The 21,626-nt window shown below is 35.1% G+C and overlaps 2 protein-coding genes and 3 long non-coding RNA genes across 5 annotated transcripts; 2 read left to right on the top strand and 3 right to left on the bottom strand.

The window, feature by feature from the left end:
• The first annotated feature begins 3,552 nt into the window (after positions 1–3,552).
• LOC121793758 lies at positions 3,553–4,696 on the top strand. Its single transcript, XR_006049160.1, has 2 exons — positions 3,553–3,653; positions 4,278–4,696. It is a non-coding gene; the product is annotated as an uncharacterized LOC121793758 (long non-coding RNA).
• A 132-nt stretch (positions 4,697–4,828) lies between these two features.
• LOC121793757 (pistil-specific extensin-like protein) lies at positions 4,829–6,246 on the bottom strand. Its single transcript, XM_042191790.1, has 2 exons — positions 5,932–6,246; positions 4,829–5,794 (listed from the first exon to the last, which is right to left on the bottom strand). The coding sequence occupies exons 1-2, from the start codon at positions 6,086–6,088 to the stop codon at positions 5,448–5,450; spliced, it is 504 nt and encodes a 167-aa protein (XP_042047724.1). The 5' UTR covers positions 6,089–6,246; the 3' UTR covers positions 4,829–5,447.
• A 511-nt stretch (positions 6,247–6,757) lies between these two features.
• Positions 6,758–10,409, bottom strand: LOC121797256 (DEAD-box ATP-dependent RNA helicase 38-like). Its single transcript, XM_042196016.1, has 8 exons — positions 10,171–10,409; positions 9,752–10,045; positions 9,202–9,429; positions 8,623–8,688; positions 7,767–8,183; positions 7,542–7,653; positions 7,138–7,223; positions 6,758–7,035 (listed from the first exon to the last, which is right to left on the bottom strand). The coding sequence occupies exons 1-8, from the start codon at positions 10,360–10,362 to the stop codon at positions 6,973–6,975; spliced, it is 1,458 nt and encodes a 485-aa protein (XP_042051950.1). The 5' UTR covers positions 10,363–10,409; the 3' UTR covers positions 6,758–6,972.
• Positions 10,410–13,623: 3,214 nt separating this feature from the next.
• Positions 13,624–15,239, top strand: LOC121795391. The gene is made up of 3 exons (XR_006049463.1): positions 13,624–14,408; positions 14,857–15,029; positions 15,118–15,239. It is a non-coding gene; the product is annotated as an uncharacterized LOC121795391 (long non-coding RNA).
• Positions 15,240–17,996: 2,757 nt separating this feature from the next.
• On the bottom strand, positions 17,997–19,810 carry LOC121793617. The gene is made up of 2 exons (XR_006049134.1): positions 19,573–19,810; positions 17,997–18,679 (listed from the first exon to the last, which is right to left on the bottom strand). It is a non-coding gene; the product is annotated as an uncharacterized LOC121793617 (long non-coding RNA).
• Positions 19,811–21,626: the final 1,816 nt, after the last annotated feature.

Below are 21,626 nucleotides of genomic sequence, written 5' to 3'. Positions count from 1 at the left end.
GGGCGAACAAAGGAGTTTGGAGTCATTGAGACAGCGCTACAGACGACTCAACACAAATATCTCCAAGTGGATTTGTGCATACAAGCATGCGCATGATCGAGCTACGAGCGGCCAATCTAATGAGGACATTGAGAAAGCCGCTCAACAAATCTATGGTAAGAGTAAGTTTACTCACCATAAGGTGTTTGAGAGCGTGATGCGACATAATCCCAAGTGGGAATTGAAGATGAATATCACCGGTTCATCGCGATTCCAGCCAGATGGCGACAGCCTTGAAGAAAGTCGTGGAAGCTCAAAAAGGTCGAGGACTAGTGAGGAGGGAGGACTTAAATCAACTCCACACCTGTGAGTGTTTCTTCAACATTACAACGTCCTATTGGAAGAGATAAAGCTAAGGCTAAGGCTAAAAGAAAAGGCAAAGAAGTTGCAACACCATCATATACAGTTCCTAATGATTCCACTACAGCACTACGTGAAATGAGAGTCACATGTAAAAAGGAATGTGATATTCAGGAACGGAAGATCAAGGCAGCTAGTGATATTCAGGAACGAAACATCAATGCAGCTATCCTTACTCCGTTGTTGGCTAGAAGGGACTTAACTCCAGAAGAAGAAGATCTGAAACGCGATCTAATAGCAGAATTGTTTGGGAAGTGATCGTAGTTTATCTGTTTTCAATGTATGTTTCTTAGTATGTAACTTTCAACTTCTATTGCTTAGTATGTAATCTTCAATTTTCGTTGCTTAGTATGTAACCTTTAATTTCTGTTGCTTATGTAACTTACAGTTTATGTGACAAGCCATTCAATCAAAGCATGAATAGATGAAATGTGCTCACAAGTCATGAAGGAATCCAATGACATCTCATGTGATCACGAAAATCAATGTTTGACTAGATGACAAGTCACACTCTATCACAAGTGGTGGCGGAATCCAATGACATCCCATGTGATCACGAAAATCAAAGTTTGACTAGATGACAACTCACCCTCTATCACAAGAGGTGGTAGAATCCAATGACATCTCATGTGATCACAAAAACCAAAGTTTGACTAGATTACAAGTCATTGTCTATCACAAGTGGTGGTAGAATCCAATGACATCCCATGTGATCACAAAAACCAAAGTTTGAGTAGATTACAAGTCACTCTCTATCACAAGTGGTGGTGTAATCCAATGATATCTCATGTGATAGTGGTGGAATCATATGCTCAACAAATAACTTCTATATATTTACATATATGCTTCATGAAAATTACACACAAATCCTCTCACAATTATTGAGCCAACTCTCCCTAAAAAATGTCATCAAGTTCTAATTTTGAAGCTTCCAATCTTCTTGAAGACAATGAATGGTAAGAAAAAATTGTTGAACAAAATCAGCAACTCGATCAACGAATCGAGGATATAGCTATTTGGCCAACAACAATGTCTTCACAACCTACAACCCAGACGGTTAGAGCTAGAAGGAGATACATTGAAAGGAGACGCGAGGAGGGTCATGATACTATTTTCGAGCAGTACTTTGCTGAAGATCCAATATATCCTCCACATTTTTTCCGAACAAGGTATCGCAAGTAGGGGTGTGCATTCGGGTTTCGGTTCGGTTTTTTGCCAAAACCGAACCAAAACCGAAAAACCGAATTTAGTTCAAAATCCAAACCGAACCGAACCCGAAAAACCGAAAACCGAACTTAAAAAACCGAAAAAACCCGAACAAAACCGAAAACCCGAAAAAAAACTAAAAAACCTGAAAAAAATAAATATAATATAAATATATATTTATATATGTGTATTTTATTTTATTTTATATATACTAATAGAATATTTATATATAATATAAAATTAATAATACATATAATATATATTATATAGTAGAATATATTAAAAGAATATATATATTACATATAATATATTATATTAAATTAATAGAATATATATAATTCGGTTTTTTGATTTTTTGGTTTTTTTCTTCGCCCGAACCGAACCGAACCGAAAAACTGAAATTTTTTTATTTTTAAAACTGAACCGAACCGAAAAATCGAAAAAACCGAACCGAATTTCAAAATTTCGGTTTGGTTCGGTTCGGATATTCGGTTTCCCGTTTTTTTGCTCACCCCTAATCGCATGCGAAAAAATAATGAAAAAGCTCGTCGAGACCGACAACTTTTTGTGCAAAAGCGTGATGCTACTGGTCAGCTTGGTATGTCTGCAATTCAGAAATGTACAACAGCGATGAGGATGTTGGCCTACGGGACGGCGGCCGACTTACACGACGAATATTTGAGAATGAGCACACAACTCATTTGCAAATCTCCCATCAAGTTCGCGTAAGGTGTAATTTCTAACTTCAGAGATGAGTACTTGCGAAAGCCCGCCAAAGACGACTTGGCAAGACTTCTGCATATTGGAGAACAACGTTTCCAGGCATGTTGAGTAGTATTGACTGCATGCATTGTGAATGGAAAAATTGTTCCACTTCATGGGCTGGAGAATATGCCGGAAGAAGTGGGAGTTCGACAATCATCTTGGAAGCAGTAGCATCTCAAGATCTGTGGATCTGGCATGCTTTTTTTGGAACTCCGAGTTCGAGAAATGATATTAATGTGCTTGATCAATCTCCTGTTTTTTATGATATTTTGGAAGGTCGAGCACCGAAGGTCAATTACATAGTAAATGGCCACGAAAAAAATATGGGGTATTATCTTACTGATGGCATATATCCTCAATGGGCGGCATTTGTCAAATCTATTCAAGGTCCATAAACGATGAAGCACAAGTTGTTTGCTCAACATCAAGAGTCCGCGCGAAAAGATGTTGAGCGAGCTTTTGGTGGTTTGTAAGCTCGTTTTGCTTTTATCAAATGTCCATGTCTTATTTGGGATCGTGATATTATGGGGAAAATAATGATTGCTTGCATAATCTTGCACAATATGATAGTGGAAGACGAAAGAAGCACATATTCGAACTATTGTGATCTAGCAGAATTTATTCAAGATCGACTTGGACAAGATAGTTGTGAGAATGAAGATGGAGATGAAAATAATGATTTCATATATTCTACGAATAGGATTGCGAGTCTAGCTTCTTACATGAAAAATAAAGCCCAACTTCTAAACATAGAAGCTCACAAAGATTTGCTAAACGATTTGATTGAGCATATATGTGCAAAATTCGGCAATTGCAATTGAATGTCTAGTTTTTATCTTATGTATGAACACCAATTATGTATTTTCAATTTCGTATTTCAATTATTGTAATTTATGTTTTTTAAGTTTGTCTTTATAATTTTTAGTTTGTCATTTATTGTATTTTTTATAAATTTTATTATGCAATAATAAATGCTATTCATTTAATAATAAAAAAATAATATAAAACAAAATATATAATAGTGTGGTTGGGTGGTCATTGATAAACAATGAAAATGAGTGTGGTTGGGTTGGATGAATATTAATGATGTGGAAGATGAGGTGGAGGAGATATAAATAAATTAAATATTTAAAAAGTGGATGGTTGAATTGGGTTACATTGGATGGTTGCTGATAAACATGGTCTACAACTTGCAACATCTGAATCTCTTTCTTGTTTGATATTTTGATCAAACCACCGACGACTTAGACTTACTTCTTCAAATTCATGTTCAAGAATTTCTGGTAATCAGTCCTTTTCCAATCTCTCTCTTTTTTTTCTTTTCCTAAAATGAATTCAGTGACCTACCAATTAGTGAAGCATGTTAGATGCCATGATTGTTGGATAATTCCCGATTTTCTTATATTTATCTGCCTCTATCGATGAAAAAGAACGGTTTCAAGGCCAATCATTTAGGAATTTTTAGTCCCTGATATCATAGAATTTTCGATTTTCTAACACGTAATTAGGATTATTTCATTTTATTTTTTTTGTAATATTGCTTGTATAGATTCTCAACAAAATTATTATGATTACTGTTCTGTCCTTTTTTTTTTGAGTTACAGTGTTTGTAATGTGAAATTGTCCAATTGCAGCATTAGTTGTGATGAATAGTGTTTGTAATGTGAAATTGTCCAATTGCAGCATTAGTTGTGATGAATATTTTCAAATTAACTTACAGCGTTAATTTTGTTTGAGATGATGTGTTTATTTATCCTCAACTTTTGTTAAGCAATAATATAGTGGATGGAGTAATCAAAGCATACTGCTGTCTCTTCTTACTTGATCCGTATCTATTTGTTGATTTATGTGGGCTGCAACTATATATTGAGGTATAACTTTGATATGTCGGTTCCGTCTTCCTAAAGGGGCTCTCAGGAGCCGCAACCTCAGGCTCGTCCCCAGGAAATGTCGACAGACTCATGGTATCCATCTTCCGTCATTAGTTCATCCAGCTCCTCACGTCCTTACAACGCCTGGATCCAGTACCTCTAGCAGCTTTGGCGTATCGAGACCGACTGACCGGCCAAATTCTTGGTCAAACGTTTCACCTGCAGCATCATTGCTATGCTAAAAGATAAGAGGTGACCACTAGTTTTCTATTTATTTTCATAATATGTTCTAGGTCCCTAGTTGTGACCTTAACCCTTACGATGACTTTGAAGGAGCATCCTATTTTTGATGGAAGATATTATGTTGCTTTTCGAATTTGGCACGTGTATGAGCTACTTGCATACAAATGTAACTCTAATATACAAATGTTAATGAATGCTTTAAATTTATAGCCCGGGAAAGTTTCTCGCTGTGATCTTTGTTGCCTAAAAATGTCAGTGTTGATGCGCTGAGAAAGCTTGCGTATCAGAATCTGTTGCATTCACTGGAACCTGTCAAAACACAAAATAGGGTGAGTTGCAGACTTTTTTTTCTAATGCCAAATTCTATATGTATTTAACTATGCTGCTCAAATTTTCATTTAATTAGCTAGAGTATAGAACGCTGGCAATCGCAAGGTAGTATTTTTTACAATTGAAGCATCACATCTCGTGCTTAGAATTTTACTCTGTGTATGTTGCTATCACCTTGAAAATTATAATACTGTTTGCTATTTTGCATTTAATCATGTGATGTTTTCTTCTGAAATCTCTTCAATAGGTAGTTAGTTTTAGAGCCTATCTATTTCTGTTTCTGATTTCCTTGAGTTTTATTAGTCCCTCCTGTTCTTGAAAGTGGCAGATCTTTACTTTTCACTTGTTGTGCTTATAAATGAGCATATGGATTCTCATGCTCCACTCTATTTTGTGTGTAGTAAGTTAGTGTTCGTAGCATGCTACTGCTGAGATATGAAGCTTACTTATTAAAAGGTATGCCATTTTGTTTTCCTTGCTTTCTGTAATCTGCCGAATTGGACTTGTCTCTTAGGCTTTGTTATTTAGAATAAGATTATTAGTAGTATGAGAAGAAGATCATGATTTGAAAAGAAAAAACATGATTAAATACATTAGTAAAGCATAATAAGATGGTTAAAATAGGAAAAAGATCTAGTAGTTGTTCTGTTCAGAATCGTCTTGATCATTTGTATCGGGGTCATCGCACATGGGAGTCGTGTAGTAGAACGAGCCAAGCGCGTATTTAAGAATGTCCCTATACACAACACTGGGGCGGTGCAGCTTGACCCCGGTCTTGCCACCGGCGAAGTTGGTTGCCACATTGCAGATGGGGTCCGGCGACGACACAAGCCTCACGTAGCAGTTTTGCGGGTTCAACTTCTTTCCATTTACGTATTTATTACAAGCGATGTCGAAGTTTCCGGCTTCGTCAGTTAAGTCACTGGCATATTGCACCACCCTGCTCCTCTCGTCCAAGCACGTGACCGACACTTTGGACCCTACAATCAAAACACACATACATTTTATTTCCCATTTTGTTCTGTGAGTTAATGAAGAGAGTGAAAAAAGTAGAGATGGTTGTGTTTCCCATTTAAGAAACGTTTCATTTTTAACCGACAGAGGGAGTATGTATTACCTTGGATAGGGTTGGCGCCATTGACCCATTCATTCCACCCCTCGCCGCACTCCTGGCAGAGCACGCTTCCGGTGACGTGGAAGATGTCGCACTCCGTGGCGGAGCCGGCCAGGAGTAGCAGTGCTGCTGCGGCTGTGAAGAGAATGTGCGCTCCCATTATTTATGTTTTTGCTTAACCTTGTGTGGTTGGAATGAATGAATGAATTGGATTGCATTGTGTTGTACATATGTATAGAGAATAGAGTGAGTAGAAGAATCGGCGTCGTATATCTTGTGGGAGGGCACTAACTGTGACGTGCTTTCCATCAAGTTGTTTCTTGACTATACTGCATTAATTAATTAACAAGTACGACTAATTCATAAACCCTCCTTAATCATATGAATGAATACTCAAACCTCTCTTGTACCGCATTTATATTGCGACTGGAACATTTTTTTTATATCCATAATTTGCTAAGGTATCGATTTTGATTCGTAATATTTGAAAATATTTTTTTTGTTCCATTAACTTCTATATAATATCTTTTGAGTTACTTATTTACTATTTCAAACCTTTTTACATAAAAATACCCTCAAGTTCAGTCTATTCATTCTCCTTTCGATATAAAAAATATTTTAAAAAAAATGTTCCCTCATATATAACTCCCTACGTTTGGATTAGGACAGTAATTTCTAAAAATTCCGTGTCATCTTTGTGGTCTCAAGTCCTCGCAATATTAAGGTATGTTTTTTAGATTGGTAAAAATTAAACAAATGCGAGCTTTTAATACCAACATGCCTCATTGGAGCTTATGCAGAGCTTAGTCGGAAGCATGCAATCCCGGTCGACTATCAAAGCAGAAATATTTATTTATTTTCAGTCTTGAGACAATATTCAGGAAACTAAGTAGCATGTTTTGACAAATTTAATACCACGCAAAACATGACAAACAGAAAAACATTATTCTATTCGACACAAATTCACTATGAAAATTGAGAATAAAACTCTCCTCGATGATAGGATAAGATAAGATGATCTAAAGATGTCTGCTCAAAACATAATCACAATAGCCCAGCGCGCCGTAGAGCATCCTCGAATGCTTCCCGACTATTCCAAGGATCCACCTGCATTGAAAAGGTTCAAGTCATACACAGAGCCATCAAACTATTATCTAGAAAAGTTATTAACAAGTCAAAATCAAGGCAAATTATGTGGATGTTTTTTACCTCAGTAATCTGAGAGTTGAAGTGTTTCTCAATCTTGTCCATAATCATATCATCGCTGTCAAGACAAAGCAAGTTGAACACAGCACCTGTCCAGCACAAAATAGAAGTTTTATCCAGCAGGTTAATCATAATCATGCTTCAAACCAAAATAATCGGGCTAAAACACACAAAAAGTTTTTGAATCGTGAGTATTGTTTCAGATCCTTAAAAATTCCAAGCAAATACCATTTCAGATGATGAAATGACAAATAGTCAGCCACACACATCAAATGGGTAAACAAGCAAATATTGACACTAAAAACCACAATAATCCTCCATTCTAGTAACCACCCCAGGATTTGCACTGCATGATTGAAGTCAAAGGGCATACCAGAAAACAATGTGCATAATTAACAATGAAATACCTTTGCGGCCAAAGCGCCCAGCTCTACCAACCCGGTGCAAGTAAACCTCATTGTCAGGCTCAGAATACCGACCATATTGCACAGGAAGATCAAAATTGATAACCACATTAACCTACATAAAAATAATATGGAATTATTATAAGAGGTTAAGATCCAAGTTAAGCAAAAAACTGATATTATAATAGACGTTGAAGCAAAATAGCAAAAAGAGATGAGCAGCAGCACCTGGCTCTGGTCAAAACCTCGAGCCAGAACATCAGTTGCGATTAGAACTTGGGTCAGACCATCTTTGAACTCTTTTATGATTTTGTCCCTGTCCTCTATATTCAGAGCACCTTGGATCGTAGTCACCCCATAGCCAAGTTTGACCAAAGCTTGGTGCAACATAGATGCAGCATTCCTGGATTTGACAAAGACAATTGTCTGACCCACTTTCTCTCCAAGTTCAAGTATTTGGTCTTTAATCACCATGATCCTTGAAAGCTCGTCAGGACAATGAACCTTGTACTGTTTTACAGAATCCAGAGATAGTTCTTCCTTTTTGACAAACATTTGATTAGGTTGTCCTTTAAAGATCTCTCCAGCTATTTTGGATGAAAAGTCCTTCACATCATCATCAAAGGTAGCCGAGAATAACAGGACCTGACCAATATTCCACAACACCACAAAAGTTCAAAATATAATTCAGTCGCCAATGAAGATTGAATCTGAGATTATATAATTTCCATTTTCGGCATCATAAGCTCCTAGATATAACTTCACTTCTGTACCAATGTCCCTCACACCAAACATGACCAATAGGAAGGCAGCATATGAACAGATTGCATAATGTGTTACAAAATTAGGTATGACACTAGTGGAAATATATAACTAGAAAATGAAGTAAAAGATTCATAGTGAAGTAGAGAGATAAAATTGACAGGGAACATCTTCTGGGAACTTGCATTATGTATTTTACCATATAATAACTATAACTCCAAATTCAGTAAGCAATGTAAAGTGGTTAAAACGCATCCTGTCTTATAAGCAACAGAGAAGTATATTCATAAAAAACATGATTGTTTTGTACTAAACAACCAACCTGGCAATTGGAACTGGATATAGCAATAGCCTTCATTATCCTGATTGATTCATCTCGGAATCCACTCTGCATATGATAATAAATTCACTCGATAAGCTTATAATATGAGATCATTATATGCTTCACAAATAACAAATCAGAATATACGCAATATAGTGAACTCAATTTCAACAGGGCACCATAACACAAAATACTTTATGCATAAAAGATTATTTCTCAATTTATGATCCATCCATTTATTTGGATGCATTAGAAATGGATCCAGGAGTGCACGTATCATTAATTTGCATATGATATAATCAGACAGATAATTTCCCTGTACCACAGCACAGACCAACATACAAGACCAGGCATTGACATGGATAGATTGACCTAATTTACCAAGATAGTCAATTGGATGGAAGAATCTAAGTGAAAAATGGAGTATACAGGTCAACCAAAAGGAAAAAAGAAAAAGCATGTGACTACACAGACGGTTACATACAGTGCACCAAAATAAACGTAATTGTGCAATTAACAGTTTAACACCATAAGAACAAAAACTCAATAAGAACAGGCAAATGAAATCGCACAACTCACCATTGCCAACATGTGGTCTGCCTCATCAAACACAAGAATCTTCATTTTACTCAAACCCAATTTCTTGTGCTGCAACCATTTAGAGATTGTGCCTGGTGTGCCGATGATTACTTGCGCTGTAATAGGTGGCCTCTTTTGTATTGGCATGTAGTTTGCTTGATCAGATGGTAAGGCTAATTCTGAGGTTATCCCAGTGAACTTCCCCATCTTCAGAAGCACTTCCATATTCTGCACAATTTAATCAGTGTGTTGCTCAAAGACCATAACACAAATATGAAACAAGTCAGGATTGCAATAATTACATAATTATACGCACTTGACCGAATTAATTAAGTGGAAGATACAACTATGCAGCCATAGCAAAACAGCAGCCGTTTTACTACATAATCTATCATTTACAATACTCATTAATAACATGAACTCGATTAATAGTGATCAGAGACGAGTTCACACTCAATCTTGCAACGATTTTTTCAGCTATGACCATAGATTAGCAAAAAATCCTAAGTTATAAAGGGTGAACAACTGAAAACAAGCAAGCGAAACAAACCTGAATGGCTAACTCCCTGGTGGGGCAAATGCAGAGAGCCTGAGGTTCACGGACATTCGGATCAACTCGGCTCAACATACCAAGCACAAAGCAAGTGGTCTTCCCGGATCCATTATGAGCTTGAGCTATTAAATTCTTGTAAGGAGGAGTTAAGATCATGGCTAAACTGATTGCCTGAATCTTGCTAGGTTGCTCAAACTTCATCTCAACATAAAGCCCCTTTAGCAGCTCAGGTGACAAGTTCAAGTCTTCGAATCTCTTAGCTGAGGTATATGGAGTGTCCCCGGACGTAACCTATGATTCAACACATAAAGCAGGAAATCATAAGCACGAAACAATGAAAAGCCCAATTAAAACCCCACAATTATCATCCATTGCAAAATAGCAATAAAATCGATGACAAATTAGAGAGCGCTTACCGCTTCAATGGTGGAATCCTCGGGATTTGTAAGGCCGAGTGCTCCTTGTTTGGACTCATCGACAACCAATGAGTCCAATTTTATATTGATATTGGACGATGAAGCCTCGTTCTCCTCATCGGCGACATCCGCCCACGATTTCGTCTCCAGCGGGGTAATCGTGGCGATGGTACTACTCATGTTGTGAGCCATGGCGACGCTGCCGGCGAGGAAAGGCGAAATTGAGTGAGATATTAATTTATAATAACTGATTTCCTTTTATAATCGGTTGAATTCTATTATTATTTGGAAAGTGTATGGAAAAATTTCTTATTATAATTGATTTACTTCTTAATTATTTATACAGTATAATTGATTTCCTTTTATAATTGATTGAATTCTATTAGTATTTGGAAAGTATTTGGAAAAGTTTCTTATTATAATTGATTTACTTCTTAATTATTTATACAGTATAATTGATTTCCTTTTATAATTGATTGAATTCTATTATTATTTGGAAAGTATTTGGAAAAGTTTCTTATTATAATTGATTTACTTCTTAATTATTTATACAGTATAATTGATTTCCTTTTATAATTGATTGAATTCTATTAGTATTTGGAAAGTATTTGGAAAAGTTTCTTATTATAATTGATTTACTTCTTAATTATTTATACAGTATAATTGATTTCCTTTTATAATTGATTGAATTCTATTATTATTTGGAAAGTATTTGGAAAAGTTTCTTATTATAATTGATTTACTTCTTAATTATTTATACAGTATAATTGATTTCCTTTTGTAATTGATTGAATTCTATTAGTATTTGGAAAGTATTTGGAAAAGTTTCTTATTATAATTGATTTACTTCTTAATTATTTATACATTATAATTGATTTCCTTTTATAATTGATTGAATTCTATTAGTATTTGGAAAGTATTTGGAAAAGTTTCTTATTAAAATTGATTTACTTCTTAATTATTTATACAGTATAATTGATTTCCTTTTATAATTGATTGAATTCTATCAGTATTTGGAAAAGTTTCTAATTATAGTTGTCTAAGTACCACACCCGTGCTATTCACGAACCATTATATTTTCTTTGAATTATGAAATAATATCATATAAGCTAAATAATTTAATAATTAATAATACATTCATTAAACTCCACATTAACAGCATAGAGATTTAATATAGGATTAAATAAAACCACCGCTAAAAGTCATATAAACATAATCAAAAATTATAATAAAAATATTTGTATATAAATGTAAATTTTAACTTAAATTCAAAATACTTTATAAATATATTATTTGTATCATAATTATAAATCCATATAGTATTGAATTATATATAATTCTAAATGTTTAACACAATAATTATCTAGGTCACTTTAAATATGCAAACCAAACCCACTTTTAGATTAAGCCGTCTTAATTTACTTTTTCTATACTTAAATAACATGAATGTTGTTAATAATTTGTTTATTAAATGTTTAACACAATAATTATCTAGGTCACTATAAATATACAAACCAAAATTTTAGATTAAGCCGTCTTAATTTACTTTTTCTATACATAATAATATGAATGTTGTTAATTATTTGTTTATTAAATTATTTTGAATTCTTAAGAGACACTATTAAAAATAGAAAGGGAAAATAAAAGAAAGCTAAATTCATGAGATTAAATATTTCCACTTCCTCAACTTCATTATAGTAGTATCCAAAATGACATGTGGAAACGAATGAAAATTCAGATTTTTAATTTTTAAACATCAACACATGCAATTAAGAGTCAAGTCATTACATTGACGTTTCAAAAAATAATGGTGCTATAAAAAAATTGTCCAGCATTCATCAAGCACTGTAATGCTAGGTAAAATAAGCTCTATAATCATCACTAATTGACAAAATTACTAAACACGTCATTGTGCTTAGGAAAAGAATGACCATTTTTAGATAAACTCTATCCATGAGGTGCAACAAAAATCAAAGTATATTACACTTTAATTACTAAAGTCGTTCATAGCCTTGGGGCATATATTTAGCATGTATTTTACGCACAAATTTGACGAAATCGAAACCTATAGGCTGTTGGGTCCTAAGATCTTTGACAAGCTTTACTGCAACATTAACACACACAAACCAAATTTATCTAGAAACATAAGAAATGTGTTAAAGAGAAACAAAACAACGACCATTTCTTCAAATATAAGTTTAACACTACAACAACAAAAACAAACCCAAATCAAAGATCATTTCTTGAACCTCAATATTATCACCCAAATATCAAAGATTTCTGAAACATAAAAAAATTAACAGTCTAAACCAACATTAAGAAAAACAAATTTTACCTTCTTCATTTAAGCCAAAGGGAGAGGATATCTGTTACGTGAAGTGCAACTTGAATAAGCGCGGAAGATGGAAGCTAAATAACGTAGTGCATGGGTGCACGCAACACACAAGAAATACAGGATCAAATGGCGATGTGCGTGAAGTGTGAGAGAATGTAGTTAGTTAGATTTGTTATGAGCATTGTTGTTCCGTACATGCAGCGTATATGAGCTGTCATTTCATTCTAATTGGATCATTTGTGAATTAATGCAAAATATTTCTTCCCCTTCTTCTTCTCGTAGTGCATTGCACATAGGTACTCTCTCGGTCGGTCGTCGTCCCGGTCACCGGCCACCCTAACTTCGTACCAATAACCTCTCCAATTCCCAAGTATCTATGTAAAACAATGGTTTGGCCTCTTTTGGAAAACTTATCTGATGTGAATCCAGGTATTCACAATCATAGATTGCAACGATGTCGAGGGTCATGGGTTGATTGGGGTCCGAGAATAGGGTGGAGACATGGCAAGGAGCCTAGCCGGATTGGGAGGTCTGATTAAAACTGGAATTTTCCTATGAAGATAAATTCCAAATCCTCTCCTCAGACCATCATTGACTTCATCGTCGAAAGAGCTTCGCGTGGGTATCTTGCATGCCTCAATCGGAGCCCGAATGAGGAAGTTATGATCGTTTTAAGAAAGCCGCGCAGTGCAGAACAAAACGCGCGGGCTTAGATTGAATGTTAAGGTATGCAATTCTAGTCCTTGTGTTGCTAGTTTTGTGGAGCCATTAGATTCTTGCTTTGGTGAAAGTTGTCTTGGGTTGTCTTCATTGTTTTGTAAAAGGTCCATAGGTTCCAAGCATCTATCTAAATCATAACACCCTCACCTTCTCCCTTTTCCACCATTTTTATTGTTTCATTTCTTGTTGGGTTTGTTTGGGTTATTGAAATATTTACAAGAGCAAGTCCGGGGCAAACATATGTGTCTTGAATCCTTAAGATTCACATTATTTGGTATCAAGAGCCATTGGTTCTTGTTCTTGTAATTGTTAGAAACTTATCAAAAGAAAAAAAAGAAAAAAAAAAGAAAAAAAGAGATACTTCAAAATATATCCATGGGTTTTAGCTATATATCGGTATATAAATTGTTGGGTATGTCAAATTGATTATTACAAAGTTGTAGACCAAAATTGCATCAATTGTTGGGTCTATTGTTGTTGGGTGAAATTGTGCACACAAAGTGTTTGTTGATTTGTCCCATTGGCCTAGCACCTTACTTTCACTTATCTTTTGGCTTCTAGAACTAGTAATTACTTGCCTAGTTGCATATTTTGTTTGTGAATTGTGCTACCCTTGTGGATTATCATCCTGAGAGCAAGTGAGGGAGAGTATCCTAGCCACCAAAATTTCTAAGCCCTCCGAGTGACATTGGGTGTGTGTTTTGGGGAAAAGGGGTACAAAATATAGGATGTGAGCTCCTCACTAAATTATCAATTCTCGAGTGTGTGTGTTATTTGTGTTACTAACAAAAGGGACTTGTCCCTAGTTTTGTACATTTTGTTTTGTAGGTACATCAATATGGGTTCGTATGCCGAGTCCTCAATTGAGGAGATGTTGGCCACTTTGATAAATAAGGTCGACAAGATTGATACACGTGTGTCCACAATGCAAGCTAGTACATCTACCATGCTTAAAGATAGTGTCTCTATAAACAAGCAAGTTCATCCAAGAAACACTACTTTGAGTTGGAAAGGCTTTAACCCCCGACTTGGTGGTGGTGACACGAGCCAAAGGAGTATTTCCCCAAAGAAGGTGGACGTATCTCATTCTAGCTATCGAACGAAGGTTTCGTCGTGGTTGTCATCCAATTTCACTCCTTGTGTTGCATTTTAATCTATTGCCGGGCTTAGATTGAATGTCAAGGTATGCAATTCTAGTTCTTGTGTTGCTAGTTTTGTGGAGCCATTAGATTCTTGCTTTGATGAAAGTTGCCTTGGGTTGTCTTCATTGTTTTGTAGAAGGTCCATAGGTTCCAAGCATCTATCTAAATCATAACACCTTCACCTTCTCCATTTTCCACCATTTTTATTGTTTCATTTCTAGTTGGGTTTGTTTGGGTTGTTGAAATATTTACAAGAGCAAGTTCGGGGCAAACATATGTGTCTTGAATCCTTAAGATTCACATTATTATCCCTTTAAGCCTTTCCACTTTTTGCTTGTATTGCATGGAATATTTGGAAGAGAAGAAACGAATTTTACTTTGAGCAAAAGGTTTTTAACAGGAAAGAAATCCTTTATTTGCATACAAAAATTGGATGGAAATGTCTAACACTTTTGAAAAGAATGCTGGAAATAAAATTGAATATTGTAGTTTGCAGAAATGGGAACCTCCTCCATCGGGCACTCTTATGATGAATATTGATATAAATGTTATCCAGAATGGTCGAGTTGGATTGGGGGTGATCTTTAGAGATGAAAAGAGGATGGTTGTCTTCCCTTGTAAGACTGAACTTAGAGTGGATGGGTCAACGACATTGATGGAAGGTATCGTAATTCGATATGGTTTGAATATGGCCCTTTTGCAGAATATCTCTAAGGTATATGTGCAATGTGATAACCAAAATTTGATTAGGGGACTACATGGTGATGTGGATCTTGATTCCTACAGTGAGGTTGTGAAAGATGACATCTTGGCTATTGCGAGAAGAGTTGACGTCGTCGATTTTCAATTCATCCCTAGAGCTTGTAATCGTGTTACCCACTTATAGTCTACAAGTCCAAACTTTGTAGGAGTAAACTTTATTCCCAAAAATATTTGTAGGTAGTATCCAAAGAAACATCTTAAATTTATAAAATTACCTTATTTCTAAAAAAAGTTAATGACCCTGATGACCAAATTAACATCACTAACAATCACATAAAAAAGCTGTAGAAAATTGCTAAATAAATTAAAATTCAATATTGTCCAATCAAATGATAGAACAATCTAACTTCGAGCTAGAATTTCTCTGCGCAACCAATGTATGATCAAAACTCATAATGGATTCAACTAAATTGGAGCGAGGTTTGGTGAATGTTTTATAGAAGCTGTTCTCATACCTGAAACAGACGTCGTCCTAATAAGAGATCCATGGGAAAGTCTCTAAAATAGGCGGGGACCCACATCTTTCTATTATCTAACATGGTTACAAACCACTCGACATCAAGAAGCTCATAGCGCTCAATTATACCCATCCATTAGGTTTAGTATACTGAAAAGCATGTTTCGAGCAAGTTCGCGCGAATATAATCTTGCTTGTATACGAAAAACTCTACAATCCACATTTAACCCGATTCAATATTATTCGAGCAGTTTGCACGAATAGAATCAGTATATTATTACATTGTGTTTGCTTGTGCGTTTATAAGATGTTTTATAAATATTTAAATGCATAAGTAAACAGAGCCTAAGTCTTTTGCTTAGTAGACTGGTTGTGGGCGTCGTCCACTTTAAGGTAACTACTGTCGGTTCTATGCAATGCTTTGCAAAAGAAAAAGAAGAATTTCACAACCTAGATAGGCTTTGGCTACCTATCGCGAAAGGTTGCAATGTCAGTCCGATTATTTCTAAGCCTTATTGAAATAAGATGACGTTGGTGTGGTATAGCACTGAATGGATCTAACAGCAAGACGTGTCTTTATGCTATCTACTGAAAGACTAGGTCTTGATAAAATACTATTTCTTAATCTACATACGTTAGCATTGAGCATACGGTATTGATTATGCACTACTTTTACTTATCAAAAGGTGCGGGTTTTTCGCAACCCAATAATCCTGATATATTGGGTAGTGGTGATTAATATCTAGCGGTGCTAGGATTGCTATTATGTTGAATCATGCGCGAGGTGAGTCTCGTTTGATAATGTCCTCAAGAGGAGCTTGAACAAGGTTTTATTATTCGGAAACTGGCCAGTTGGAATTTAATTATTCCATGAATAATAAATAAGTGTTTCTTGCTAAGTCCACTCTTGGAATTGATAAGATGTTAATTAATTAAGTCCATAACAGACTTTAATTAATTAATGGATATTTATATCTTAAGCGCGGGAAATAAATAATAAACAAAATGGAAACCAGGATTACTTGTAATTTCGGATTTGGTTGGGGAGGTCAATATTACTTATGTAGTGGCTGCTCGTAATATTCCAATATAAACTTGTATTAAATTGTGGGTTCAATTTAATTAGTAAAAAGCTAATTGGGGGAGCCTATATCCAAAACCTTCCATAGATCCCTAACTGGGTCCAATATGAACTTAATATAAATAGGAGAATAAATTAGACAGAAAACACAATTTTTAAAGATGAAATTTTCGTCCCTTCTCTTTTTGAAGAAGGACGAAATTTTCTAATTTTCTCCTCCGTGAGTTTTTCAGCTCTTCCTCCGTGAGAAAGTTCTGGCTCTTTATTCGTGTCCTAGTATTTTGATAAGATCAGCCCACCCTGATATCGAGATACAGTTCGGGAATCAGTCAGAAGATCTGCGGTCTATATTGAAGATCATCGTGGAGAAGGCGCGAGCAATCGACGATTCTTTGGAGAATCAAATCGGTAACTCTAAACCGTGGAATTCATGTTTTAGGATTTATATTCTTTAAGCATGAATTATTTGCGTTCTAGCATGCAATTCTGTGTTAACATGTGAATATATTAATCCCATAATTTGTCAAACAGATCATACGTCTGATTTATTTGTTTTGTACAAGTCTTCCGCTCTGCAAGGGGCTCCAAACCCCAATAATTGGTATCAGAGCCAATTTTTTGCTCTGATTATGTGGAAAAATTTCATGTTATGTGAATTGCTTGAATGCATATTTTTATTCGCTATGTCTGCTGCGTGAATCAATTCTTCTATGAAGCTTTGACTTTGTTTAGCATTTAATTCATGGTATGTGATCATTACATCCATATAATGATTGCAATGTTTCAATTTGTGATTTCTTGGCGTGCAATTTTTATATGTATTGTGCGAATGCAATTTGCGACTTGAGAATCACGGCATTCAAATCGCGGCGGCGAATAGATGGATGGCTGGGCAATTCCGAGGGGCAGCTGCTGCAACGCAGAGACAGCAACCCCGACGGTGGGACATCGACGCAGCAGCGTCAGAGATGTCCAGCAGCAGCGGTGTCAGTTCAGCCGCGGAACAGCAGCTCCGGAGGAGCGCGACAGCTGCGGAGTTCCGGGCTGTAGAGGCTGTGCTCAATGGCGGTAAGCGCGCAGCAGCGCGATGCCTTATGAGGCGTCAGGCTCGGTGAGCTCGCGAGATGAGTGGGAGCCCAGTTTTTGACATATCATTCTGACAGTTTTTTACTTTATATACCAATCAACACAATCTATAGTTTTTGAAATAATCACTTCACTTTGGATCATTTAGACACATATCTTCTTTGAATCTCATATAAATAACACATATAGCTCAGTATAACACATAATCTCTGTCACTTTTTTCATCGGTCAACGCAATATATATACTACAAGATAATCATAACCATTTAATTAATGTTAAAGAACAACTATTGTTTCTCAAATAGATAACACATTCAACCCCTAGTTCTGCTTAGTGGTGGACACGAGTACACAGACACTATAAGTAGCCCGATGAGGGCATCTGTCATATACATTTGTATCGGATACTATCAGATGTTGTACATCTCCCATATGGCCTATCATAAGACATCTGTCACATATAACCCATATAGGGCACATACTCTCTATCAACATATCATATGGATCATCGCTTCGGTTATCCAGAAGACGAATGATCAACCATGTGTGCAGTACTGCTGTCCTATGGCATGCCAACTATCTCTTTTCACATTGCTCAACACGCATAATCCTTTAAATCACTTTGCATATCATATGCCTATTCACAATTTCAATATATTCAATATATGAAACCGACAATCTCCACCATCTTACCTTTCAATATCCTTGTTCATATCATATCACATTAAATTAAACACTCCACAAAAACTTTGATCACTATTCAACTATTCCACATTGTCACATAGAATTTAAGAAGTCTCATATATTCCAAATATTTTCTTAAGCTTAAATTATGAAATACGCGTACACTACCTGTACACGTCAACAAAAACTCTTTTACTTGCTTACTCAACCATGCCTTTTTTGCCTGCTCGCACCAGGTTCGCCTAAGTTTTCAAGCAACCACATTTTCGATCCATAAATAAACATTATAACACAAGTAAAAACCAAATCATCACATCTATCCATTTCTATACTATTTCCATCATCACAAAACAAGTTATTAAAAGCATATATACATGTTAAAGCATCTTGAACTACTTTTATGCGAAAATGGAGAACAATAATTTGATAATACTATACAAAAACTCCGGAAAAAGGAAGCTATAACCGGCTGTCCCAAAAAAAACCTCATAGTTCCATTTTCTTCCCATAAAACATACGTATTTAATTTTGCAAATATGAGACAACCACTTCATTTTAAAGTTAAACTCAAACTTTTGACATTTTAAAGCTAAAACTTCCATTTAAAACATTTTGATAACAATCAACAACTAAACCTCTTTCACCATATCCTTTTTAAGAATTTTCAGTTTACATAAGCATCAACATACAACATCAAACTTCACCATAAATCAGCCCCAATATTATATAGTATAAAAATTGTCAATTGAATAGCTTAAAATCCATGCCAAGAGCATAAGATCGCATTTTATCCTCAAAACTATAATTTTTCCTTCATTTTCATACAAACTATATCATAACAAAACCTCAATTACATAATTTCAAAGCCAATTTACACCAAAATATCAAAACTATAAAACCCCCAAATCCAAGAACCCTAAAATTCGGCTCCCAACATAAAACCCCAATTTGATCAATTTTCATGCTTAAAACATATAGAGAATCAATAATAAGATCCTATTTCATCAATACTTTCTATCAAAATTCGAAATTCAAAAAGACAAGAATGGTTCTTATTCCTATTTCACTTGAGCAAGAAATTCAAATCAAAACTATACTTAGAAACAAGATTAAGGAAGCTGTGGAAGAATCTAACCTCTAATTTACAACTATTTTGATAATTGTGTGGATGTGGGTTAGAGCATATGTCCTAAAATTAAGTTAATTTAGTAGGAGTAAGGAGTTCCGGTTGGGGGCGTGTGTTACATGCTTCACGGAGGAGTCGCCGTTGCTATCTCGGGGGTGGTGCGGTGGCTGGACGGAGGGAGCGCAGGAGCGGCAGTAGGGAGGGGGAGGAATGACGTGGAGAAAGAAAGAAGGGTGAGAGGGATAAACTTTGGTTCTAATTAGGACTGGGAAAAAATACCTAAAAAATGATATATCGCTAGTATCGTATTGAAAAATATCAAAAAATTATCGAATTTTCGGTATATCGTAAGTTTCGATACAATACAATACCGTATCTTAAGTTTTCGATACGATAACAATATGAATTTTCTTATACCGCAATATATCGTTTTATATCGAATATACGATATATATCAATATTTTCGATGTACTGAATTATATTGAAAATCAATACATATTGAATTATCGATATATATCGTATATGTCGAAATATATTGAAATTTCGATACGATATTCAAGTATCGATCTTTGATATATCGTTGTGAACGGTATATCGAATTTTGGTACGAAATATCGATACGATAATGATATTGTTATTATCCATATCGAAAGTTCGATATATCGAAACTTTCGATACGATACACGATACAACGTTTTCGATACGATATATCGTATCGACCCACCCCAACTTCTAATCTCCACTATTTTTTAATTATCTTTCTTTTTCCCTTAACCCACTTAAGACACGTCTCTCTCTCTATTTTTCTTTAACCCATGTAGGTCATCCACATCCCGTTCTTTTTCTTCTCTATTTTTCTTTATCACATATTTATCTTCTTTGCAAATTTTCTATTTACTTTTACCTCTAATCTAAATAAGTAAAAGCTTGTATAAAACCTCTAATTTTAATATCTAGTCTTCTAAAGTTGGAATATTGCAACTTCTAATTCTTATATTTATTTCTATTTTCTATTTCTATTATGTAAATTTGGGGTATTACAACAATAAACAATTAGGTGAACAGCAACATGCAATACATAAATCAACAATTATTGCATACAAAATACGAAATACAGAAACAGAACACTACCATAAAATTATAGGTCAATATTATGCATTACACCTTATGAAAAAGAACACTACGCAACCATATAAAAAAAACATAAGCCGAATTAGTTCAGACTGCAATATATAATTGTATAAACAGCAAAATGTAATACGTAAAATAGCAATTACTACATAGAAAATACGTAATACAGAAACATAGTATTGTCATAAAATCATAGCCTACATATTCTGCATAATTCCTTAAAGCTACAGAAACGGAACAATACTCAACCAAAAACTTCTCATCATTCAAAATCACAAACTACTCTTCAACCAATATAAAAAAAAAACTCGCAAACCAAACATAATCAAAACAATCTAAATAGAAAAATCGCTACAATCTGACAAAATCGGCAAACAATCCATCACTGAATCTTACAATAATCCATATCATGACAACACATGAAAAATCGATCGAGAATTAATAATATAACAAAGCTCACCTTCTGCAAAAGCATCCAGATCAAAGTTGATAATCGATTCACCCATATTCGAACGAATTTGTGGTGTGATTGTAGAGAAATCTCTGATTGTAGAGAAATCAACGAATTCGATCTCTTTCTTTCGAGATAAATCATATTTTTTTAGCTTAATTAAATTTCCTTTAGAAGGCGTGTGGACGAAGAATTTCTATTGTAATTTCCGACATTGGAATAAATTAATTGAAGTGCGAGGAAATTTTACTTCAATGATAAGAGTAGAGGAGATATTTATAAAAAAAAGGGCTTGGAGGAAAATTTAAATACAAAGTAGTACATGCCTCGATTCCCACACAGTGTGAACGAAATAACAACTCACCCTACTCTAAACTTTGAGAGGAGCTAACATCAAACTAGTAGCTAAATTGGGACTTGGTCAAAAGCTACTCAAAGTCTAATGCTTAAACAGTTGCTAAACTTAGCAATAAGACAAAGT

Source organism: Salvia splendens, chromosome 3 (genome assembly GCF_004379255.2).
Source record: "Salvia splendens isolate huo1 chromosome 3, SspV2, whole genome shotgun sequence".
Taxonomy (NCBI): domain Eukaryota; kingdom Viridiplantae; phylum Streptophyta; class Magnoliopsida; order Lamiales; family Lamiaceae; genus Salvia; species Salvia splendens.
Note: the sequence above shows the minus strand (reverse complement) of the source record. Positions and strands in the feature narration are given on the sequence as shown.